Source organism: Poecile atricapillus, chromosome 17 (assembly GCF_030490865.1).
Source record: "Poecile atricapillus isolate bPoeAtr1 chromosome 17, bPoeAtr1.hap1, whole genome shotgun sequence".
Classification (NCBI taxonomy): Eukaryota; Metazoa; Chordata; class Aves; order Passeriformes; family Paridae; genus Poecile; species Poecile atricapillus.
Window position 1 is genome coordinate 11,126,506 of NC_081265.1, and position 24,307 is coordinate 11,150,812.

Sequence of the window (24,307 nt, forward strand, 5' to 3'; positions counted from 1 at the left end):
GGGGGCAGCCGTGTCCCCTCACAGGCAGGGGCAGAGCTGCTCCTGTCCCACGAGCTCCTGCCACCACCGAGAGGCACCCACGTGGGTGACAGGGTAGCCTGGGAGGGGACAGCTGAGTCAGCTCTCAGGGCGGCTGTGGATGATCCCATCCCTTTGGAAATGTCGCAGCTGAGATGAGATGCAAGGGTACAAAGGCACAGCATCCTCTGCACTTTGGCATGGGGCAGGAGGTGACTTCTCCAGAGCAGGCAGCAGCTCTTGGTGGCACCGTCAGTGTCTCTGTGAGACCTCTGGGAGCCTGCAGGGCTCAGTCCCTCCTGCTATTCTCTCTCTTTTGCTTCTGAGTATTTGGGCTCACAGAAGAGCAGGGAAGATCAGCAGGAAATGAAAAGATGCCTTAAAATATTTGCTATTTGCTTTAGTCTGCAATATCTGCAGGGTTCTCTCATCTCTCGTTTCCCTGCCCACCCTGCTGCTCCCCCACTGGCAGGGGAGGTTCTCACAGAAGTCGGCTGCGCTCCTTCATGTCCTCTGTGAAGTCCTGGAGGTCGTAGATAAACTGCTGGATCTGGGAAAGGGAGAGGGCAGGGTCAGGGCAGGAATGGGAGCAGGAGGCAGAGGAGAGTCTGTCCCTTTTGCAGGACAGATGTCTCCAAGCTAAGTGGCAGTACAAGAAAGCACATGCAGCGCCAGAGTGCCTCCATGGGGGAATGAAACCAAACCCTGGCCATGGCTGGATCTGCATCACTGCACCCCCGAGCCCCTGCACCCCCAAGCCCCTGCACCCCTGAGCTCCTGCAACCCTGAGCTCCTGCACCCCCTGTCCCTGCATCCCTGCATCGCCTGTCCCTGCATCCCTGCACCGCCTGTCCCTGCATCGCCTGTCCCTGCATCCCTGCACCGCCTGTCCCTGCATCGCCTGTCCCTGCATCCCTGCACCCCCTGTCCCTGCATCCCTGCACCCCCTGTCCCTGCACCGCCTGTCCATGCCTGGCTCCCACTCCCTGCTCCAGCTGTTGGGAAAGGCCAGGTTTCCCTGGGGTCCCACCACTGCCCAAGGACCCCAGGGGGGAAGGGAGGCTGTGTTGGGCCTGGGGGCTCCCCCTCGCCTTGGGAGAGCCATTCCTGCTGCTTTTTGTGGGCAGGGAGCAGGCTCTGCTCTGGCTTTACCATGTCCAGCTGCCTGTGGCTGTCCCCAGCTGCCACCCTGCCCTTTGGCTGGAGCCGTGCGCTGGCGGCCTGGAAGAGGCTGTGGATGGCCATGGTGAGGGACTTCAGCTCCGTGGCCTTCCCGGCAGCCCTCTCCTGGACCTCGGCCCAGTGATCCTCCTGGGGGGCACAAGACACGTCCCAGCAAAGCTGCTTCAGCTCAGAGACTCCAGGTTCCACCCTCATCTGGGCTGGGCAGAACGCGGCCTTGCCCAGGGCTGGGCTGGGGCCGGCTCAGCCCGGTGTGGTGGGAGCAGATCCAGAACCAGCCCAGCTGCTTTGCAGCTCACCCTGGCATGGCCTCCCTGCCAGCCCCGTGCCCTCCCCACTGCAGGGACAGCAGCAGCACTGCCACTGCCCATCCCTGACCTGCTTCCAGCTCTTCCTGATGACAAATCTGCTCCCACCAGGCTCTCCCTGCTCCTCCTGCAGCCCCGTGGGGCAGGGTGGGCTCAGGCATCTCCTCCCACCAGCAGCTCTGCTGCTGAGCCCTGCCACGAGCCATGGCTGCAGGAGGAGCCAGTGGCCACTCCTGACTCCACCAGGCCTTGGGGAGCTCCCCTGCCCACCCAGAGCTCCTTACCCACTGGCGGATGTCGCTCTGAGCCTGCTCAAGAGATTCTTTGAGCTGCACCAGGTCATTCTTGCACTGAAGCATCTCAGCTTCCCTCTTTGCCCTGATCTGCTGCTGCAGGACCTTGCCCTGCTCCATCAGCTGTCGGTACCACCACTGGGACTGCAGCAGGTCCTTGCGTGTCCTTAGCAGGGCCTTGTAGTAGGAGATGATGTCCTCGATGTCCCGGAACTGCAGCACGGGACCCTGGGGTCAGTGACATCCTGCCCTCCCCTCACTGGCTTTCCCTGCCCAAAGCAGGGCCAAGGCCTCCCCAGCTGGAAGATCTTCCCTTCCCCATCATCCCTGCTGGTCCCTGGTCACAGCCACATCCCTTGGGCATGCACAGCCCCAGGCCTGGCACTGACACAGGGGAGGTGTCACAGCTCTGCCCCTGGGGACCAGCACTGGGATGAAACAGTAGCTCCATGTGCCCAGGCCCTGGGAGGCAGCAGGAGCACGAGGGATGCGTGGAGAGATGTCCCAGCACCCTGGAGAGGAGGCACAGCTTTCCTGTCAACTGCCTGGGTCCCATCCCTGGGCACTTCTCACCTCTCCCAAGGCATCAGTGTGACCAGGAATGGTGACAGTGAGGGCACCCCATGCCCCTCAGTGCTGAGCTTTCTCTCCTTCACATGGTTTTCATTCAGTTTTCTCCATCCTCCATCTGTTCTGGTTCTCTTCTCCTGACTCCCTGTGGCCTACCTTGGTTGCAAGGGAACTCTTCCCACCCCACCTGGAGTCTCTCGGTTTGGTTGAGTGTGGATTTCCCTGGCCTTGCCTCATCCTCCCTGGTTCAAACCCAGGTGAGGCCCTCCCTGAGCCATGTCCAAACTCACCTGTGAATTCTCCACCACATTCTCCAGGTACCTCTTGAACAGGGAGTATTTCAGCAATTTTTTTGAGTATTTCTGGTGCTGTTTTCTGAGAGCTTCCAGTTTCTCCCTAGCCCTCAAGAGCTCACTCTCCTTTTTTGAATTCTCCTCTTTCTCTTCTTTGGCTTTCTTCAGAGCTTGGGTTCTCAGCCTTTCATTCTCCTGCACCACACGCAGCCAGAAGCGAAGGAGGGCAAGGGAAGGTGGAGCTGGGTCACTCAAGGGCACTGGGAAGAGACTCCTCCAGAGAGGAGACCCCAACACTGCGGCACCCCAGGACCATTCCCCCTCCCTGTGTCCAGGGCCTTCCCTGGGAGATCCCAGGGCACGGGACAAGCTCTCTCCTAGCCAGGGTACAAATTCCTGTTCCTCATAGCTCCAGCCTCAGGGGAGGCTTGGCTGGGAGTGCTGACCCAAGGCTCTTCCCAAGGGAGAGGAGTAGGTGCTGTGGCTGAGCAGGGGCAGTGCCAGGTGTACGAGGTGTGCCAGGTGTACGAGGTGTGCCAGGTGTACCTTTACAGTTGTCCCAGATGTCACCACGTGGGCTTTCAGCTGGGCCCTCCTGGCGTGCAGGTCCCTCCATTGCTCAGCAAGGGCCTCCATCCTCTCCGTGAAGGCCTGGCAGCATGGGAGCGAGGGTGACACAGCTGCCGCAGCCAGAGCCCTCCCTGCCTGCTCCTGCCACCCCCAAAGCCCCCCCAGCTGTGTCCCAGCACTCTCCCAGCTTTCTCACCTCCTCTGTCTCTTCCACAACCTTCTCCATCAGCCGCACTTCTTTCATCTTCTTCAGGACGCAGATAAACGAGTTTGTGGAGTCCTCCTCTTTGGCCCGGAGCTCCCTGCCACACATTTCCTGAGGTTATGCTGGATCCAGTCCTGGCAGGATGCTGGATTGCTCTGGGCCGTGTCCCAGGTGTGGGCAGAACCCCAGCCCCACCTCAGAGCCCCTCTGGCAGCGTGGCCTCCCCAGCTCCCGCTGCAGGGACCCCCAGGATGGCCGGGGCAGCTCCGGGAATGACGGCGCAGGGAAAGGGAGGTACAGACGGGACAGATAAGGGATGGGAGCTTGCCACAGGATGGAGACACTGGAGGAGAGGATGGAGGAGCCCCTCACCTGAGCAGGGGCAGGAGCCTGTCCTTGTACTGCCCCTGGTAATAGCTGATGTCCTCGTGTGCCATCGCTGCGGCCGCAGCACGTCCGGCTGCTGGCCCGGGCTCTGCACAGCCCAGGGCTCCTGCAACACCTGCACAGGCCCTGCAGCTACTCCAGCCCACCAGGACAGGCCCTGTGGCTACTCTCAGTCCCAGAGAGAGGCACTGTGGTTCCTCCAACCATTGTGAGAACTCCAGTGGTTACTGCCAGCACTCTGACAGCTTCAGAGGTTCCTCCAGCCACTGTGACAGCTCCAGAGGTTCCTCCAGCCACTGTGACAGCTCCTGTAGTTACTCCAAGCACTGTGACAGATCCAGTGGCTACTGCCATCACTGTGACAGCTCCTGTGATCCCCTTGGCATCAGGGGAACTGACCACTGTGTTGAGGATCTGAAATTTTTTTATTCCCTTCTCTTTTTTATTCATCTTCTCTGCTTCTTCCTCTGCCCAGAATTAGCCCTGGTGCCCTGTGCCCTCTGCTGCCCTGGAGATCTGTCAAGTCCCCAGGCAGCCACATCCCCTGTCCCGGCACTCCCAGGCTCCTCTCCCAAAGCCCAGCTGGAACAGAGCTGGAACAGAACATCCTCAGGGAGGGCTGAGCGCTGCTCTGCCCAGGGCTCCCTCTCTGGCTCAGGCTGAGCTTTCCTGTTTGCCAAAAATCAGCTGATTGGTTCTTAAGGGATTTAATTTCTCCCTCAAAAGAGGGCCCGTGACCAAGGACCACCCAAAACGAAGGGGTGGGGCTCATGGGCCAGCTGGGGATGATGGAGCCCTTGGAATTGCTGCTTCCCGGGGGATGTCACCACTTGCCTTCCCCCAGGCTGAGCTCAGCTGCTCCCTGAGCCCAGGGCAGGGCACAGGGGCTGCAGCAGTGGCTGGAACAGAGGGTTTACAGTGCTCCAGCCCCGTTGGCAACTGCAGGGAGCATTTTTGGGTACAAAACCCACAAAAGCCACTTTAGTGACTGTCCCTGTCCCTGCTGCTCCTCCTCCCACCAGGACCAGCTCCTGGATCCTTCACAGCATCTCCTGTGCTTGGTCTCTGTTTGAAGAACAACCACCACAAGCCTTGATACAGTGAAAATAGAAAAACCTCCCAAACTGCAGTTTCAATATCCCCCTTTAAGAAATACTATAATAATGATATAACAAATACTAATGCTAAAATATACTAAAAATGTAGACTTATTTGAATATATAATAACGTTCAATAGATTATTATATATTTATATATATATTATAGCTTTATAGACAGTATGTAAAATATGTAAATTAAAAAATATAAAAATAATAATATATAAAATATGTAAAATAAAATCTATAGCATAAAAATATCTAAAGAGGCAGATTTGCTGACTTTATAAAACTTTTACTTGTTCTTTCCCAAAGCACTTCCACAAACAACCCAAGAACAGAGAGATTCTCTCAAATTCTCAATGATTTTTAGTTACACCACAAGATAAATTTGAATGTTGCAGTTGTTTTGGTGTTTTGAATTGAGTTTTGATTGAGCTGCTCTGCAGAGATGCTGCCCGGTGCCCACAGCTGCTGGCCATCGCTCTGTGGCCAAAGCCCCGGGCCAGGAGGTCACTGTGCACAAGGACAGCGGGGCCAGGAGGGGTCAGGGCCCTGCTGGCCCTGGAGGTGTCCGAGCACAGCCCAGAGCTGGGCCCGGAGCTCCTGCAGGAATCCCGGGCAGCTGGGGACATCTCCTGGCCATGGGATGGAGCAGCACTGCTGGAAAATCAGCCACACACGAGAGCTCCTCAGCTCCTCTCCCTGGCCACTGCAACGTGGGCACTGCACTCCAGCTCAAGGGAACCTCTCTGAAAGAAAAACAGGGGAAAAAAATACCCTCTTTCTTTTTGCTAAAAGTGACTAAACTCCACTTGTTTTGAATCTCAGCATCTCCCTTAACCACCCCAGTGATGCTGAACACCAAAGAAGAGCCTGCCTGGTGCTCCAGGCCACATTTTATTTCACAAGTCTGACTGAAAGCCAAGACTTCAAAATACACACTACAATCAGCATTTCCAGCAATTCCAGCGTTTTCCATCCTTCTATCAAATACCAGTGTCTTCTTTCCACACCTCTCCTTGTTTCTATGCAAAACTCCTCACACATGTGAGGGACATCCAGAAAACCAACATTCCTGGTTGCTTTTCCTACCCCTGCCTTTGGAATGGAGTGAAACCCTGGGAATTCTGCCCCATTAAAGCCCCTGCTCTGACAGCCTGCACAGATCTCTCCCAAGGAGAAAGGGGGCAGAAGATACTGAAATTGTTATTACAAGACAATTAAAGGAAATGTAACCGGCCCTGCTCAAGGGGAGGCAGGCAAACAGCACAACCTTTCCCTGGAAAATCCCAGTGGCACCTTAATTAAGGCCGGAAGGGGCAGGAATGCTGTCCCCAGCCACGGAGCGTCCTGCCCACAATTGTCACTTGGGATCAACCCTGAGAGCATGAAAGCACAGCCCTGCACCCCAGAAACAGCTTCAGAGCAGCTTTCAAAGGATGTAAAACTCACTGAGTGCTGACCAAACGCAAAGCAGCTTAATTCCAGGGAAAACCTCCCAGCCCCAGGCCATAGGACAATAAATATGTGATCAGTGGTGCAGGAAGGTTAATGAAAGGAAGGGCTGCTGGCAAGAACAGGACCTGGGCACCGTGGGCTGTCACATCAGGGCTGGATTAGATATGGAAAAGCAGCACAAGCCAGGCAAGTGTCACTGCTCAGCTTCATCAAACTCCAGGTGCTGATTTTTCTAATGCAGGGAAAAGCTGAGTGTCAGCTCCAGGCACATTCCAGGGTGGCTCTGCCACCTCCGGAATCCCAAAGCTGGGCCGGGACTCTGCAAGGATTTCAGAGGGACCCTGAGCTGGGAATGGCAGCTGAGCCCTGCAGACCCTGGGGGCTCCCTGCCTGAGACCAGCTCCTGCCAGGATCCTGCCAGGATCCTTCTAAGATTCCTCCAAAGTCCTTCCAAATTCCTTCCAAGATCCCTCCAAGCCCCTTCCCTACAGACCCACACAGAGCCCAGGCTCAGGCAAGAGAGCAAAGTTGGATTTCCTGGCACAAAATCCAGGGCCTGAGCTGTCTCTGCCTGAGCCCCTGAAACCCAGAGCCACATGGACAGTTGGGAAGGGGTGGGAACTCACCCCTCAGGAGGAAATGGCAGAGTCACTTTGCTGTCCATAGCTGGCTACCAGCTATGGTAGGAACGAGGCTGGGTTGTTGCTACCCCTTTCCTCCTCTCTTTTCTCTGGGAATTAACTCATTGGGTGCTTTAAACACATGGAAGGAAAAAGAGAATTATTCCAAGTCTGTGCCCAACGTGGTTTGTGTGCTATGGATGCAGCTCTTGTGTGGCTCCCACAAATGCCAAAAGTGTCCACGTGGAGAGATTTAACTGACCCAGAACAGCACAAAGGAGACACAGCCAAGAAAGCCACTGAGCACAGACCCCACTGCTGGCTCCCACTGCACGGCGAGAACAAAAGATTTCACTTCCATTACAGAAAAGAAAAAAAAAACAGTGGAAACTCTAAGATCAGCTCAATGGAGCAGAGTTCACAGATGGTAAGTGCTGGATTCTAATATTTCCCTACAGGTTTTTCTGTTCCATTTTAGATTTTATGCTCTATTTTTGGCTCAGCAACAAGCAAGAAGTTTGTCAGCCATGCTAATCGCAAAATACTATAAAAATAAAAACCTGTTTACATTCTTCCTAAAAGGCCAATATTGTACAAAGACATTTTCCTGCATTACAGCACTCAGGAGACACAGGACACGCGACTGCTCAGCCGTCGATTTCTCAACAGGCATTTCTGTTATGAAAACACCTCTCTCGTTGTTGGAAACTTGTTTAGAGTAGAATCAAACACTGCTAAATATTCCTCTTTACCTGTTAATGGATTAAAGGAAGCTGGAAAACACAGGGCATGGAACAAATGATTTTATGGAGAAGTCAGTCACCTGTGCAATGTTTCCATAAAACACAACCTCGGGGAGTTCCAGCCCCAGAAAGGCTCCAAACAACACCAACCCCACGTTTCCTTGGGTTTGGACTCCTCAGAGGTGGCACTGATGGCAACAGAGGACTTTGCCCTCTATAAAAACAGATTAAGCAGCAATCTTTTTATTGGTCTTCTGTTGCTGAGGTGTATCTGTACAACTCTGATACTTCACCATCCTGAAAGCAGGAATTCAATCTGCACCTGCGAACTCTCCAAATCCAGAGAAAATACCACCCTCAAATCCCACTTATTTGGGGTTTCTCCCCCGTTCCCGGGGCCGATCCCCGCTGTTCCCCCGTTCCCAGGGCCGATCCCCGCTGTTCCCCCGTTCCCGGGGCCGATCCCCGCTCCTGCCCAGGGGCACCCAGTGCCAGCAGTGCCCTGAGGGGCTCGGAGCTCCCCGCTGGCCCCGGCAGCCCCCGGGGTGGGCTCTGTCCCCTGGCCCGGCTCTCCGCACACCCGGAGATGCTCCCGCAGCCGCGCCCATCAAACATTCATGGCCCTCGGCTGCTGCTCAGCCGGAGCCCCACGGCCTCTACATATTTCATATTTCGCCATTAAAAACGCATGAAGCGACAGGTCCTCTCGCCCTGTCCCAAATTCGCTTCCACCTCCGTCTCCGGAGCGTCTGTCGAAGGTTTCAGAGCCTGAAGGCAGGGAGGCAGGTCAGGAACAACCTGCAGCTGCTTTTATCACAACGGAAACAATTCGATTTTAAAGGCAAATAAAAATCTTTTAAAACGTTAGGATGCCAATAAAAGTGCCTGCTAAGCGCTGTGAGCTCTGCGGCAGCACCGCGGGCCCGGGCCGATGTCCTGGGAGCCTCTCCCAGCTGTTCCAAGCATCGGTCCCAACCATTCCCCGGGGGCAGACTGGGAACGCCGGGGCAGCCGGGGGTCGCTTCTCTCCGCGGGCCCGGTGTCCCCTGTCCCCGGTTCCCGGCCCTGCTGCTCACAGCTCCTGTGCCCGGCTCCCCGGGCCCCCCCAGCAGGAAGCGGAGCCATCCCCGCTCGCCGGGCCGGGCTTTCCCCGCTCCGGACAGGGCCGTGGCCGGAGCCCCCAGCCCCTCCTGCCCCGGGCGCTGCGGAGGGAGCGAGCCCCAGAGCGGGAGCACGAAGGTGATCCTCGGGAAGAGGAAGGTTTCATTTACTGCTCGCCTTGCTGTTCCATGGTAGCTCAGCCCACGGGCTGTCGGCAACCCCCCGGCCGCGCTGGGCGCGGAACCGGGGCAGGAAGGGGCGATGCGGGAGCGGAGCTGCTCCACCCCTCGCTGTATTTACCCCAAATAAACGCCTCGCCTTAAAAGCGCGGCCAGGCGGCGGGGCCGGAGGGGAGCCGGCAGGGGCGGCCGAGCTGGCAAATGCTGCAGCTGCGGCTCAGCCCGCCCCGCTGCCCCGGGGCCGCCGCCTGCCCCATGGCCGAGCCGGCCGCGGGCGAGGACACGGGCACCGGGCGAGGTGAGTGCGCCGAGCGGGACCCGCCCGTGCCGGGACACGGCCGGCGGAGCGCAGGGGCTGCGCCACACCCCAATTCCTGCCCCGAGCCCCCCCCCCCGGCTCGTCCCGGGCCGGGCGGAGCCGGAGCCTCCATTCGGAACCCGGGGCCGGGGCACCGGCGCTCGGGTGGGCTCGGGCTGATGCTCCGTGGTACCCGGGCAGGGCAGCACCCTGCGGAGAGGACGGGGTGAATCTGGGGAGCAAACAGCCCCTGATTCACCCCCGATGTCGTCCCAGCCTGGTTTCCGTGGCCGGGAGCCCCGTGACTGTGCTGGGCTCGGGCTGTGTCCGGGACAGGGAGCCGGCCCGAGCCACCGGATCCAAGAGCTGCTGCCCTGAACCAGCCTGAGCCCGAGCCGCTGCTCCTGCTGGCCTTGGGCAAGCGCCAGGCTGAGCTGGAGAGCGAGAGCCGGAGCCAGCCCGGCCGTCAGGACCCTCCCGATGTGCCACCACGTGCGGTCCCCCCGTTGTCCCCTTGGCTCAGGGCGAATCCATCCTTGACCCCCCAGCAGCTGAGCGCAGCCACGATAAAAACATCCGAGAGTTAATGAGGGCGCTAATTGACTTTATCCCTGGCCGCTAATCAGTGCCCAGCTCCGTGCCCCGCGCAGGGCTCGGATCGAGCTCTCCGCAGCCCCGGGAACGCCGCTCCCGTCTCTCCAGGAGGAGCTCGGACTCTGCTCTTGCCAGCGCCGGGCTGGCGGCTGCCCGAGCCCTGCGCGGGGCTGTGAGCTGTTGGAGGGGTGAAAAGCCCCTCACGGTGTGAGAAGAAAGCCTGACACCCAGCTGGGACCTGGTCCCACGCTTCTCCAGGGCCCTGAGCTGATGGGAGAGGGCAGAGCCCGAAACCCTTCCCTGTGCAGGGCAGAGCAAAGAAATGCAGGACGTGGCTGTGAGACTTGAGAGCGCCCTCAGCCCGGGTGAAACGCTGTTGGCGGGGCGCTGAGAGGTGTTCAATAAAAGCTCTTTGTCCTACAGAGGTGCTCGGCTCATCCCCAATCACCATCGTGGTCACGTCCGAGGCTGACACCTGGGACATTGACACCTCCTCCCTGGGCCTGGGCTGCGGGCCCTTCGTGGACTGGGACAAGATGCCGGAGCCGGAGCAGCCGGCGCAGATCCCGCAGGACGTCCTGGGCAGGCCCCCGAAGGAGCTGAAGAGGCTGGCGAGGGAAGGCTGCTGGGGCTGGAGCCACGCGGGCCGGGCCCGGCTCTACCCCCGGCTCATCCAGCAGGTCTCCTGCCGCCTCGTCACCCCCGACGCGCTCGTCTACAGGGACGTGGCCGCCCGGCTCTTCGGGAAGCCCAGCGTGAGCTCCCACCCCCTGCCCGAGTTCCTGGAGGGCTGCCCCGTGCCCACCTACTGCCTCAGCCCGCGGGGGGTCACCGCCCTGAAGAAGATCCTCATCTGCGTGGGCGCCCTGTTCCCCGACATCACCCACAGCCCCCTCCTGCCAGCCCTGGCCGCGCTGCTGCTGCACTACAGCGAGGACGAGGCCCAGTGCTTCGAGAGCATCTCGCGCCTCATCGCCAGCAACGCTCCCCACGCCGCCTACATCGACCAGTCCTTCCTGGCCCACCAGGCCTCCTGCATGACCTTCGGGGACCTGGCCAGCAAGCACTGCCCGGCAGCTCACAAGCTCATCGCCGGCGCCGCCGAGAACGTCCTCGAGGTCTACTCGGAGTGGCTGTCGTGGCTCTTCCCCGGGCTGCCCTTCGGCTACGCCGTGCGCGTGCTGGACGTGTTCCTGCTGGAGGGCCAGAAGGTCCTGTACCGCATCGCCCTGGCCCTGCTCAGGCACTTCAGGCTCTCGGTGGCCCCGGCCGGGCTGCAGGGCTCTGACATCAAGGCAGAGCTGCAGGCTTTTGCCAGGAACATCGCCGAGCACGTAACTGTGGACAAACTCCTGGAGAGAGCCTTTGGCATCCGCCTCTTCTCCCGCAAGGAGATCTGGCTTCTCCAGATGGCCAACAGGAAGGCCTTGGTGGAGAGGGGCATCACCGTGGTGCAGAGAAGGTGAGGAGAGCTCTGTGTTCCCCGGCTCTGAGTGCTGAGCAGGTAAAACGTGAGCTCCTGTGGAGAACAGCCGGGGGCAGCTGCAGGCACCTCCTGGAGCCGGGGCTGTGCTGGGCCCTCCCAGCCCCTGGGGGACCCTGCCAGGGGCCACGGCACGGCTGGAGCTGGGGATGCTGGCAGAGAGCTCACGGTGCAAAGAGCAGGACAGACCCTGGTGCAGGGGCCGTGCCCCGAAAAGCAGAGGGGCCCCACAGCCCGGCCTGATGTCCCTCCCCGCAGGCCGTCCTTCCACCTGGCTGTGGACATGCAGAACTTCAGCTCCAGCACCGTCACGGCGCAGGAGATGCGCCTCGTCTGGTCCTGGATCCCCGAGCGCTTCTCGCTCTTCCCCCCGCTGCTGCTCTTCTCCACCTCCGAGGACGGCTGCAGCCTGCAGAGGTGAAGCCTCACCTGCCCGGCGGGGTCGGGCGCGCGGGGGAAACCTGGGCAGGGCTCGGTGCTGGAGAAAAGAGCAACACGAATGCCCTGGGGAACCTCTGGGGCTGCTGGAGACCCTTCTGGGCTCGATTCAGGCTCCTGACTGTGGCTTAGGGGAGAGGGCAGAGGCTGGGCCAGGTGGCCACCAACACCTGGGCACCGCCTGGGGCACAGGGAGCCCTGTGGATGTGCCAGGCTGGGATGTCCCCGTGTGCCACACGGTGCCAGGCACGCTGTGAGCGGCCAGGGACAGCCGGCACACCCTGCCCAGGGCTCCAGCTTCCCCTGGCCCTTGTCCATCTCTGCAGGTTCTACACGTGCTGTGAGGGCTACGAACCCACGGTGCTGCTCATCAAAACCACCGAGGGGGAGGTGAGCGTTTCCCAGGCAGGGCTGGGGAAGGGAGCAGGGTGGGTGACCCCACAGGCTCCTCTTGGAGCACCCACGGGCTGTGTGGTCCCTGTCCTGCCCACCCCGGGTCTGTCCCAGCTCCCAGGAGAGAACAAACTGCACCTCTGGCACCGGGGCACAGCTAAGCCGGGGGTGCTGGGGAAACAGGAGTGGGTGAGGGGGAGAGAGGCCACGAGTGAGACTTTAATTGCAGGGCACCAGGGATGGGCAGTGCAGGATGGGGCTGGCACAGCAGGATTGGGCTCTGATTCCCCAGGGGATGGGGCAGAGCCCCTGCCCTGCAGAGCCCGGGACGATGCCCGGCGCTGCCGGGGCTGGCTCTGCTCCCGGCCATCCCCTGACGGCTCCCTGCGCTCTCTCCCAAGGTGTGTGGGGCGTTTCTCTCCTCCGACTGGAGCGAAAGGAAGAAGAGCGGAGCCACATCGGGCTTTTTTGGGACAGGGGAGTGCTTTGTGTTCACTGTAAGTCACGGTTTATGCCCGGCTCTGTCCCTTCACTGCTGCCCTGCCAGGACACCCTGTCCCTTCCGTGCCCCAGGCCCAGCTGGACGCAGCCCTCGGCCCCAGCCCCCCGAGCAGCAGCAGCAGCAGCACCTTCCCCCAGCGGTGGCCAGGTGCCGCAGGGCCAGGCCCGGGCTCACAGCTGTGTCCCGCTGCCCAGGTGCGCCCCGAGGCAGAGAGGTACGAGTGGGTGCTCATCAAGAAGCCGGAGCTGGCCAAGGCCGTGCCGCGCTCCCGGCAGCGCTCGCCTTCCCCCGCTCCCGAATCGCCGCTCGGCTCCTCCCGGGACAGCCCCAGCCCCAAGCACCTCGCCGTGCCCTCGCCGCAGAGGAGAGCCCGCCTGTCCCCGTTCCTGGCCATCAGACACTTCCTCCTGCCCTCCAAAACTGCCTCCATGTTCATGGCCGGCTCCCGGGACGGGATCGTCATCGGTAAGGGGGGTCGAGATCGGTGAAAGGGATCGCTATCGGTACGGGGGATCGATATCGGGATTGATATCGATAAGGGGGGTCGATATCGATAAGGGGGGTCGAGATCGGTGAAAGGGATCGATATCGATAAGGGGGTCGCTATTGGTAAAAGGGATCGATATCGATAAGGGCCCCGAGGCTCGGGCTCGGGCTGCGGGCAGGGTCTCGGTGTCCCGGGGCCGGGGGGACCGGCAGAGGAGCCGCAGTGGGTCAGGAAGGCCCGCAGGAACAGCCCGAGCCCCTTCCAGCCCCGGCAGCGGGCTCAGGACGGGACAAGGCCGGGAGCGAGGGGCGGGCGCGGCCCCGCCGGGGCCTGGGGGAGCCGGGCCCGACCCTGCGCTGCTCCCGCAGGCGGAGGGGGAGGCCAAGCCCTGTCCCTGGACGCCAGCCTGCTCTGGGGACACACGGAGCGCTGCGAGACCTTCGACAACCCCCCGCTGTGCCGGGAGCACTTCCAGGTGCAGCTCTTGGAAGTGTGGGGCTTTCGGAGCGCGTAGTTCCCTGCGGAGCCCCCGAGCGCCCCACGGGCACGGGGACCCCTCCCCGCGCTGGCCGCCCCCGGCCGGGCTGTGGCCGCCCGGGCAGCCCCGCTCTCCATCGGGCCCTGGGCGGCCGGAGCGGGCCGGGCCCGCTCGGAGCGGCCTCGCGGTGCTGTGGGGAGAGGCCGAGGCCGTGCGGGGCCGGGACTGCGGCCGCTGCCCCCGGGGACATCGCAGCGCCCGTCCCAGCTCGGGCCCGGCCCTCCCCACCCGCTCTGTCCCAGTTTGGGGTGCTGGAGGGCAGGGCAGCCGCTCTGCAGTTTCTCCCACCTCCCTGGCCTGTCTGCAGCGCGGGGCTCAGCAAACCGGGGTCGGCACGATCAGGTCTTGTGGGAGTTCTGAGCCCAGGCCAAACCAAACACCGAGCTCCAGAGCTCACCAGAAACGCCCTCAGATCCGCTTCCCCCAGGCCAGCACAGCCCTTCAAGCCATCCACGGAGTTGTGCAGCCCCCGTGGGTACCCAGGACTGCCTGGGATCCACCAGCACCGGGAGAGACTCCTCTTGTCCCCAGCTGGAAGTGCTGCCGCTGATGGCAAAGCCCTGCCTGGAGTTTGTGGGATCCCCGAGCTCCACCGAGCCTTTGCAGTGCTGAAAGGGATCCTTTCTTCTTGCCCCTTACTCCATTGCTGAATAAAGTTCAAAACTCTTGGAGAATTAAAGAAAAAAAAAAAATCCAGCACAAAGACACAGTGGGGGAGCAGCAGGGCTGGGAGGTGGAGGGGAAGTGTAATGGGATATAAAGAGATCTGTGTCCTGCTCTCACTTCCCTAGAGAGGGTCAGCACCCCAAGCCCTTACCCCATGGCCCCACAACACCCTAGCTCCTCACCCTGTGTTCCCATGGCAGCCCAACCCCTCACCCTACAGCACCACATCATCCCAACCCCTGACCCTACAGCACCACATCATCCCAATCCCTCACCCTACAGCACCACATCATCCCAACCCCTGACCCTACAGCACCACATCATCCCAATCCCTCACCCTACAGCACCACATCATCCCAACCCCTCACCCTACAGCACCACATCATCCCAATCCCTCACCCTACAGCACCACATCATCCCAACCCCTCACCCTACAGCACCACATCATCCCAACCCCTCACCCTACAGCACCACATCATCCCAACCCCTCACCCTACAGCACCACATCATCCCAACCCCTCACCCTACAGCACCACATCATCCCAACCCCTCACCCTACAGCACCACATCATCCCAACCCCTCACCCTACAGCACCACATCATCCCAACCCCTTATCCCACAGCACCACATCATCCCAACCCCTCACCCTATAGCCCCAGGGTAGCCCAACCCTGCCACACCCTTAGCCCGTTTCCCTTGACTAAGGGTCTTTACTGAAATCCAAGGAAACTTCAGCCCCTGTGTGCTCCAAAAGGAGCTGGAATATCCCTCAGCTCACCCCTTTGAGGCACTTCTGCTCCTTGGCCATACAAAAGGGTTCTTGGAGCAGCACAGGGACCCACCTGGCTGACTCCTGTTCCCTGAGCAGGATTCTGTTCCTCTGGAACATGGAGCTGCCACTGTTGGCACAAGAGCAGCCCCAGAGTGGCTCTGGACAATGAATTAATGAAGGGACAATCCCATCCTGCAGGTCTGGGTCATCTCCTGCCCCACCAGAGGTGAGGGACAATTGGCCACTGGCTTGTAAAACAAATTGCTACAAAAAAGCACATTTTGTGACAGTCAGACCTGATTTCCCTGGAGATCCTGGGGGGGCTATGGATGCCCTTGTCCTCCTGGGTGCTGGGTTTGGCAATTTTCCCGCTTCCCCGGAAGGTGGTGGTGCAGAGGTTCTGCATTGGCTGCAGTGATGCGGTTACACTGTATCAGAAAATGGCTCAGAGTGTCCCAAACCATCCCTTTCTCACCCCAGAGCTGATTCCCACAGGGGCTGTCTCTGGGAAAGGAAGTGTCCACTGAGGGCTTGGAGACAGAGCGGGAGAGGAGGGAGAGGGACACGGGGTGGGAGTAACCAGAAGTGCCTCCAACCTCCCCCTTCTCCTGCTGCCTGAACCCGACATTTCTGTTCAAAGCCCGGATTCTGGAGCAGACAAACACCTTTCCTCTCTTCTCCTCTCCTTTCCTTCCTCCCTGCCCTATTCCCTCACTCTCACCAAATGGAGCTTCCAGAGCCTTGAAATGGGAAATGCATCAGGCCCAGGGTGCTCTTGCAGTAAAGAAGAAGGTCCCGGTACATTTTTCTCTCCTACCACTGATAGATCCATTTTCATCCTTCCCATTTCCCTTTCCCAACTCCATGCAGTGATTCCCCTCCCACCACCTGCTGCACACATGAACAATTCCTTGCCACTACACTGTCACCAGCTCCTCATGGAACTCACATTTAATGTCTGATGGCAGAAATTTCTGGCTGTAGCAGGGCCTTCAGTGCCACAGGAGGGGTTTTGCAGATGTTTTTTTCCAGCCAGACTCACAGCATTTATCAAAACAAATGTGTTTCCACACAATTTAGTCCCTGGAATTGCTAACCCTGGGAGAAGTGTTGATTTTATTTCCCCCCTGCAGAGCTGGGTGATTCCACAAGGCATCTTTGGACTTTTCCTTGGAAATGCAGCAGGTGTTGGGGCTCGTATGGAACATTCCAGCTCTGGAGTCCCTCAGCGCACAGCTGCCCTGGGCTCAAAGGGGATCTGGGGATGGGCACTGCCTGTCCCTCCCTCCCTCCCTCCCTCCCTCCCTCCCTCCCTCCCTCCCTCCCTCCCTCCCTCCCTCCCTCCCTCCCTCCCTCCCTCCCTCCCTCCCTCCCTCCCTCCCTCCCTCCCTCCCTCCCTCCCTCCCGTTTGTTTTCAGCACCTCATTGTAATTTATCTGAAAAACACAATCCTGGACTGGTTTGGATTGGGAGGGACCTCAAATCCCCTCCAGTGCCACCCCTGCCATGGGCAGGGACACCTTCCCCTGTCCCAGGTGTTCCCAGCCCCAGTGTCCAGCCTGGCCTTGGGCACTGCCAGGGATCCAGGGGCAGCCCCAGCTGCTCTGGGCACCTGTGCCAGGGCCTGCCCACCCTGCCAGGAACAATTCCTTCCCAATATCCCATCCAGCCCTGCCTTCTGGCAGTGGGAGCCATTCCCTGTGTCCTGTCCCTCCATCCTTTGTCCCAAGTCCCTCTTGGAGCCTCTTTAGCCCCTGGAAGGCGCTCTGAGCTCTCCGTGGGGCCTTCTCTTCTCCAAGTGAACACCCCCAGCTCTCCCAGCCTGGTCCCACACAGTTGCCCAGGTTCTGATTTCCATGTTAACTCCATAATTGTACTTCTGTCCTGCCCAGGCTGTAGACAGGGATCTTGGGGCTGCTCTCGCTACCCCAGGAGCCAGGCATCTCCATTAATGCTCTGTCTGCTGCCAGACCTCTCGTGGATGAAACACAGAGTCTGTGTAGGAGGTTAAAAATATCTCCATTCATTATTTACTCCTTACAGCAAGAACCTGATGCTTTGAAGTGCGATTATAAATAAAAACACCATCAGAAACCCTGCCTGCCCACCCCTTCCCCTGCAGGAATATTTGTTCTTTGTCCTGCTCTGATCTCCTGTGAACTCTTCCAGCTCACCTCCTCTAAATACATATTTTAATTTTCTTTCTGTTCAAATCTACCCTTTCTGGAAATGCATTTCCAGTGGTGCATCCCCCTTTGCCTCGGCAGCCTTGGAGCTGCTCAGCTGTGACAGGGATCAAAACGAATTTTCTTGTTTATCCCAGTATTTATAGAGCTCACAGAAATGCACGTACAGATAATTCCATGTAGGTGGAAAACAAGGAGCATCATCATCACCCCACTGAAGTGTTCTGCCACTCCTTCTCAAAACAGAAACAAAGGAATCTTCAGATCAGGCAGAGGGAATAAACACGTTCTCCTATATCTAAAGGCAGAGCTCCTTTAAGGTTGACCTGACTTATTTTCAATAAACATCTTCCCCTCCCCCAGCAGATTGAAACCCTTTCTTTAAAGATAAACTCCTCCTGGAGGGCTGTGGATTCGAAGTTTAGAGTTTCATGGGGAGCCAGGGGCTTGTAATTCCCATTGTGAGCAAGGTTTTAGGGATAAAGGGTGATGGTTCACTAAAACACATCTTTGGAATGCCCCTGGATCCCTGGCAGTGCCCAAGGCCAGGCTGGACACTGGGATTGGAGCAGCCTGGGACAGAGGAAGGTGTCCCTGCACAGGGGTGGTGTTTGGAACTGGATGGGCTCTAAGGTCCCGTCCAAACCAGCCAATTCTAGGATTCCATGATTTCATGAGCCTGACATTGAATCTTATACAGTTCAAGGTGTCTTTTTTCTGTCTTAATCCCCTATTCTCTGACAAAGTGAAGAACTGAAGAGAATTCCTTGAAAAAATTAAAGTATCCTTGGCAGTGCTGCAAACCCTCTGATTTATCAGCAGGAACAGGGAGCTTTAATCAGAGAAATTCCATAGTCAAAGGTTTGATTTCTGATCCCACCACCTGCCCCAAGGCCACACCCAAAGGTCATGGCAGGGGAAACCTTTTCCAGGGAAAATTGCAGAGCTCCAGATCAAAAGCACCTGATGAGGCTGTGATAACAGAGGACTCCTAAAATTCTGCCAACAGCTCATAGGAAATTTTTTAAGACATTGTTCAGGAAGGGTTTGTTGGTGGATCATGTTCTTGATTGAAGGAATCCCTTTGATCTCCTGCTGTTGCTCAGTACCTGCCTGAAGCTGCTCCTTGGCTGGTGTGCTGTGGCAGTGAGGCAGGAAATCCCTTCTGGGGGCTGTGTTTTCCACAGGGATCAATTCTGGCATTACAGGAGACCATGGAAGTGCTGGAGACAGACCAAGGAACAAATCACATGCAAGGAAATTACAAATCAGGAATTACTTTCTTTCAGTATTCTTTTCTGCCACCCTCATTAATTCTATTCCTGTGTTAAGCAGCCCTGGAGCTGGTTTGGGTGCAAAGGGACCTGAGGGATCATCCCACCTCAATCACCTGCTGTGGGCAGGGCCCCTTCACTGGACCAGGTTGCTCAGAGCCCCATCCAACCTGGCCTTGGAGGAGAGTTTGTCCCCAGTGAAAGTTGTTATGGTTTTTATTCTATTTTATGTTATTGATCACTACTTGGCATGGCACAAAGGTGCAAACGTCTCCATGGTCCAGCAGTGCAGGAGGCTCTCCCTGCTTGGCACAGCCTGGAAATCTACACCTTTCTGAAGGAATGGGTGAACCCTTTGCAGCTTTGGGTTGATGTGATGCCAGCGTCCCTGACTGTTGCATCCCTGCCCCAGAGCTCCCTGGAGGGGCTGGGCTTGGAGGGAATTGTGAGGACTACAGAACCACACTGCACTGAGGGTTCATTTTTAACCTGCTAGCTGCTCTTGACCAGAGCACATCCCTGATGAGGAAATACAGCCTCAATTTCCCAGTTCTGGCTCATTTCAGGAGACCTGAATTGCTGCTGTTCTCGTGCTTTACAAAGCACCTCATGAGCTGGGCTTGAAAGGGGCCTCCTTTTGTTGTGCCACTTTTCCCTGCCCTGGTTCATCTTTGTGACTTTTAGGGGACGTTGAACAAAAGCCTGAGGTTCTTTCTAGATTTCCCTTTCTGTCATACCCCTGGGATTTGTGTGCTTTGGAGCTGATCTGAAAGCATCAGCCCTGTGGCAGCTCTCTTTCATCCCAACAAGTAGAACAAGTGTGTTCCAAACAGGCTCCTGCCATCCTCCCCACTGCCCTCAGCGATGCTGAGCGGGAACCAGCAGGAGAGAGAGAGAAAAAATGGAATTTTCACAATGTGAGGCTGCTGTTTGTCCCCGGTGTTAAATCGGGGCAGGAGCACCTCCACACCTCCTTTGTGTCTGTAACAGCAACACGGGAGGGCTTGGGGATTGGATATGGGAAATGCATCTGGTATGGGAATGCATCCAGTGTGGGAATGCATCCAGTAGGGAAATTCATTAAATATGGGAAATACATTCACAGCTTCCAGAAAGGGGAACCCATTCGATTCATTTCTCCCTGACCAAAAATAAAAAGGGAATTAAACCTTAATGGCTTATTTGATACTCTCTCTGCAGGACAGAGGTTTTCACGTGTACATTGGTGACCTACTGGGGGGCATCTTTTAAATTAAATTAAAAAAACTTAATTAACAAAGGGTTAATTGGGAAAGGAAAAAGAAAAGGAAAGTCTGTTGGCCTGGGTTATCTGTGTCTTTATGTTCATCAGCTTGGAATGGCAGGGAATCCCATGCCTTGATGGACCAATGACTGACAGTGTCCAGAGCCTGGGAGTGGCAGGAATTGCTGCTCCCAGTGCCTGGGAATGGATGAATGGATCATAGTGGGGAAGGTGAAGAGAAGGAAATTTTTATTTAAACCCTGGAGTAGCTCTGTGCTCTTATCACAGAATTGTCAGGAACTGCTCAGTCAGGGTGAACTGTTCTTGTTTTCCACTTCAGCAAGGTCTGAGCCCAAACCCCTGGCTCTGAGAGATGCAAGCCTCAGGGCAGGATGTGATTTCTTCAGCCTCAGGAAATCCTGGTAGTGCAGAATCTGCTCCTCGTTCTTACTGTCCATGTCTCTCCCCTGGATTTGCATCACCTGCTTCTGACACCTCTTCCCAGGCTCCATCTGTGCTCCAGCTGAGACTTTCTCCCTGTCAGAGTTCCAGAGCTCCTTGTCCTGTGCACAGTGACCTGTTTGGATTTAGTTCACAGCACAGAGTTCATTTTAAATCTCTGCACTTTCTGTGGAGTGAGTTCCCTGTTTCCTGGGATGGCACTGTTTAGGTGACAGTGTTAATGAGACTCTAATAACAACTTCGTTTCCAATACAGTATGGAAACGTTCCAATACAAATAATAAAAACAAAAACTGTCTTGTAGGCACCGTCATTCAACCACTTTTCTCCAGCCATACAAAACAAACTCCATGTACTTTGGCTGCTTCACAGAGCAGTGGCTCTCTTCAGTCAGCAAAGTGATACTCCTCTCCTGATGTTTAAATAATTCTACCACAGGGGGTTATTTATATTCAAAATCAATAATTTGGCTTGGAAGGCTCCTGTTCAGTTTCTTGTCTCACTTTGGGTGTCCTCCCTATGTCTGGTTAGAGGCAGACACTGAATTGTGATGGATTAAACTGTGATTTATCTCCCTGTGAGCTGAAGGGCTCAGAGCTGTGCTGGAGAGGCTATGGGAAAGCAGGAGTGAGGAACTGGCTTCCAAAGCTCAGGCTGATGTCCCAGCCACTGGAGCATCACTCTGAGTCACTCTGCCCCCACTCTCGTTAGAGCAGTGCCAGCAGTGCCTCCTCTCCCCGAACAAAGGCAGGAGAGAGGATGAGCACTCCAGTCCTTCCTGGGAGCAGCACAGAGAAGTGCCTCGGCTGATTAACGCTGGATGAGGCCCTGGATCCTGTTTCCCACACAGAGACTGGCCCAGGCTCTGCTCACTTTATCCCTGAATTGACAAAGGCAGCTGAGACCGAATTAAAACGAAAGGTTGGTTAAATAGAAATGAGAACTGCAGGGGAGCACTTGCAGCATTCACTGGGAACACAAAAAAGCTCTTCTGAAACACCCGTGGTTCTGTCCAAACCAGTCCCTCAAAGCTGCCACTTCCAGGGGCCCTTAAAGGACCTGGATGCTCTGATCATTCCTGCAGTGGGAGCTGGATCCTGATCCTGGGGTTAACAAAGCCTCAGGCTGGGAAATGGGGATGATCAGCTCCCTCTGCTTCTGATGGCAGTGCCTGCATTTCCCCATCTTCCCTGGGATCTGCCCTCACTGGAATGTAAAAATGAATGAAGCTGGCACTAGTGGGACAGCAAATGAAAGGTGTGAGATCAAGTCCTCAAAGCCAAAGGATTTTGGCTGCTACCACCCCTGGGAAAAGAGGTGCTTTGGGGCCCGGATCTCACACCAGAGGTTTAAAGGCTGGCTTGTGTTTACTGACTGGAACTGTGTGCGGCACAAACAGCAGCAGCTCCTTATATTCCACTTCAGCAGCTCTGCTCTTTGATCTTTAAAGAACCACTGGAGATGTCTCATGGACTGGAGGCTTTTTCCCAGTTGGGGAATGAGTAAAGTGAAGTGAGGCAGAGTGGGAACATGGGCCAAACAAGGGCTGGGGTTAATGGCCGGGAATTTGTGAGCCAAGTGGAGTGGACTCAAGGACTCAGAGAAGTGAAAGGAGGCAGATGTGACAGCAGCCCAGGAGAACACTGGCACTTGTGAGATTGAGCTGCTGTTTGTGTTCTAAGGAGACAGAAGAGCTCGGGACAGCCTTGGCTGTGCTGAGTCAGGACCAGGAGGGACAGGGGTGCAGGGCTGTTGCTGATTTCCAGCTGAGGGTCTGGGAGGTTGGTGGGAAGAGCCACAAACTGCAGGGAGCTCTGTAGGAGCCTTTGCTGTGTCCTGTGTGCAGATGAGGAAGGACAACCCAGAGTGCCACAACAGCCCTGGTGGAATGTGCAGCATCTGGGATCTCATGAGGGAGACAGGAGGATTGCAAAGGATTTAAAGTGCTGGGAATGTCTGTGTTGGGTCACTCTGTTCTTTTTGGGACAACTTACAGCGAGGAGGAGGGGCAAAGAGCATTTGGAAAGAGAAGTTACCAGAAAGAGCCGTCTACTCCAGGAGGGCAGAACCTCCAGTGCCAGAAAAGTCTGACAAACATATATCTCAAGTTGTTTTCTCCTATTGGATCCTCCTTGGCCAAGGGGGTGGAGCAGGGGATTTCCTGAGTTTAGGCTCTGCTTTCCAGGACTTTCTGACTCTTGTTGAGCTACCCCAAATCTTCTGCATTGTGGTGAGGATCAGGAAGGCTTGGCTGAACAGCACCTACAGAGCTTCTGGATTGAAAATGTCACTTCCTATGACAACAGAGCAAAAGTGTCACAGGGCAGCTGTGATAGGTGGGAGAACTGATGACCACAAAAGGCTTTGTGGAACATTGATCTGAGACCAGCACCCAAAAATACCCAGAAAAAGAAATCCGAGGCAGAGATTGTGCAGGCACTCGGAGTCTGGGGTTTGGCCCTGCTGATTTGTCCTGATTTAGAGACGTTTTACAGGTGTTTTACAAGAAAACACAGCTCAGTTCAGGTGTATGTTCCCATGAAGGGCACCACATAGCCCCCAGAGGAACAAACAGAAGGGAAAGCAAACCTGCAGGAATTGGGTTTGCAGCAGCTCAGAAACACAAAGTCTGGGGCCTGTGATGTGGTGAAAGCCCCCAGGCTGTGTTCCAAGGCAGGGCTGCAGTCCCTGAGCCCTCCAAGCACAGCCCTCCCTCTGCTCTGGGAGTTGCTGGCTGGCTCTGCAGCCAGGGAAGGGCAGGGGCTGCTCGGGGCCATCGCTCACATGGGGACACCTTGTCCTGGGTCAGGGGTAAAAGCAGACCAGAGGTCACAGCAAACCCAGAAGCGAGGAGTGAGCCCAGGATGGCAGGAAGGAAAGAAGGAGCTAAAAGGGGTCAGCTGAAGGGGAAACCAGAGTGAAGCCCCGAGGAAAGGCACTGGGACAAGGGCTGTGACCCAGCCTGGGCAGGTGCTGCAGTTCAGCCTTGCAGTGAGAGGTGAATGTGTGACAAGGCTCGGGTGTCCCCTGGGGAGCACAGGGAGCACAGGGAATACAGGGAGCACAGGGAACACAGGGAACACAGGAAATACAGGGAATACAGGGAATAGAGGGAATACAGGGAATACAGGGAACACAGGGAACACAGGGAATACAGGGAACAGAGGGAGCACAGGGAATACAGGGAACACAGGGAATACAGGGAACACAAGAAATACAGGGAACACAGGGAATACAGGGAATAGAGGGAACACAGGGAGCACAGGGAATAAAGGGAACCAGGGAGCACAGGGAGCACAGGGAATACAGGGAGCACAGGGAACACAGGGAACACAGGAAATACAGGGAATACAGGGAATAGAGGGAATACAGGGAATACAGGGAACACAGGGAACACAGGGAATACAGGGAACAGAGGGAGCACAGGGAATACAGGGAACACAGGGAATACAGGGAACACAAGAAATACAGGGAACACAGGGAACAGAGGGAGCACAGGGAATACAGGGAACACAGGGAATACAGGGAACACAAGAAATACAGGGAACACAGGGAATACAGGGAATAGAGGGAACACAGGGAGCACAGGGAATAAAGGGAACCAGGGAGCACAGGGAGCACAGGGAATAGAGGGAACACAGGGAGCACAGGGAATAAAGGGAACCAGGGAGCACAGGGAGCACAGGGAGCACAGGGAATAGAGGGAACACAGGGAACAGAATCTTCCCCCTGCTCTGCTCCTGGTTTAGCTCCACCGTGCTCTCCTGCGCTCGGGGGCTGTGTCCAAGTGCCCTCGTGCAGGATCCTGGCAGGCTCCAGGGAGGAGTGGGAATCACTGCAGGCTCCAGCCAGCCCCGGGCTCTCATGTTGCCACTTCTGTGACATCTCCTCTGGGAGCTCCCCAGGCACGGGGAGCTGTGGCATCGTGTGCATTGCCTGTAGCT

At 56.9% G+C, this 24,307-nt stretch overlaps 2 protein-coding genes across 3 annotated transcripts; one reads left to right on the forward strand and one right to left on the reverse strand.

The window, feature by feature from the left end:
• Positions 1-499: 499 nt before the first annotated feature.
• Positions 500-3,876, reverse strand: CCDC42 (coiled-coil domain containing 42). The gene is made up of 7 exons (XM_058852676.1): positions 3,812-3,876; positions 3,431-3,536; positions 3,211-3,315; positions 2,662-2,859; positions 1,793-2,014; positions 1,171-1,329; positions 500-568 (listed from the first exon to the last, which is right to left on the reverse strand). Exons 1-7 carry the CDS (start codon positions 3,874-3,876, stop codon positions 500-502), a joined length of 924 nt encoding a protein of 307 aa, XP_058708659.1.
• A 5,288-nt stretch (positions 3,877-9,164) lies between these two features.
• Positions 9,165-14,446, forward strand: LOC131585781 (TBC1 domain family member 24-like). Of its 2 annotated transcripts, none has more exons than XM_058852267.1 (7): positions 9,165-9,325; positions 10,343-11,381; positions 11,661-11,819; positions 12,167-12,230; positions 12,635-12,730; positions 12,930-13,200; positions 13,591-14,446. In XM_058852267.1, exons 1-7 carry the CDS (start codon positions 9,229-9,231, stop codon positions 13,734-13,736), a joined length of 1,872 nt encoding a protein of 623 aa, XP_058708250.1. In that variant the 5' UTR covers positions 9,165-9,228; the 3' UTR covers positions 13,737-14,446. The 2 variants fall into 2 exon arrangements, with proteins under 2 accessions (XP_058708250.1, XP_058708251.1); XM_058852268.1 differs by having other exon boundaries at positions 9,202-9,325; positions 9,602-11,381.
• Positions 14,447-24,307: the final 9,861 nt, after the last annotated feature.

Excerpts from the sequence above, each read along its gene's own strand:
- CCDC42 (XM_058852676.1), bottom strand. The coding sequence starts at position 3,876 with ATGGCACACGAGGACATCAGCTATTACCAGGGGCAGTACAAGGACAGG. Across the intron at positions 2,860-3,210 it reads CATCTGGGACAACTGTAAAG|GAGAATGAAAGGCTGAGAAC; the intron begins GTACACCTGGCA and ends CGTGTGGTGCAG. Across the intron at positions 2,015-2,661 it reads ATGTGGTGGAGAATTCACAG|TTCCGGGACATCGAGGACAT; the intron begins GTGAGTTTGGAC and ends CCCGTGCTGCAG.
- LOC131585781 (XM_058852267.1), top strand. The coding sequence starts at position 9,229 with ATGCTGCAGCTGCGGCTCAGCCCGCCCCGCTGCCCCGGGGCCGCCGCC. Across the intron at positions 9,326-10,342 it reads GGACACGGGCACCGGGCGAG|AGGTGCTCGGCTCATCCCCA; the intron begins GTGAGTGCGCCG and ends TTTGTCCTACAG. Across the intron at positions 11,820-12,166 it reads GACGGCTGCAGCCTGCAGAG|GTTCTACACGTGCTGTGAGG; the intron begins GTGAAGCCTCAC and ends CCATCTCTGCAG.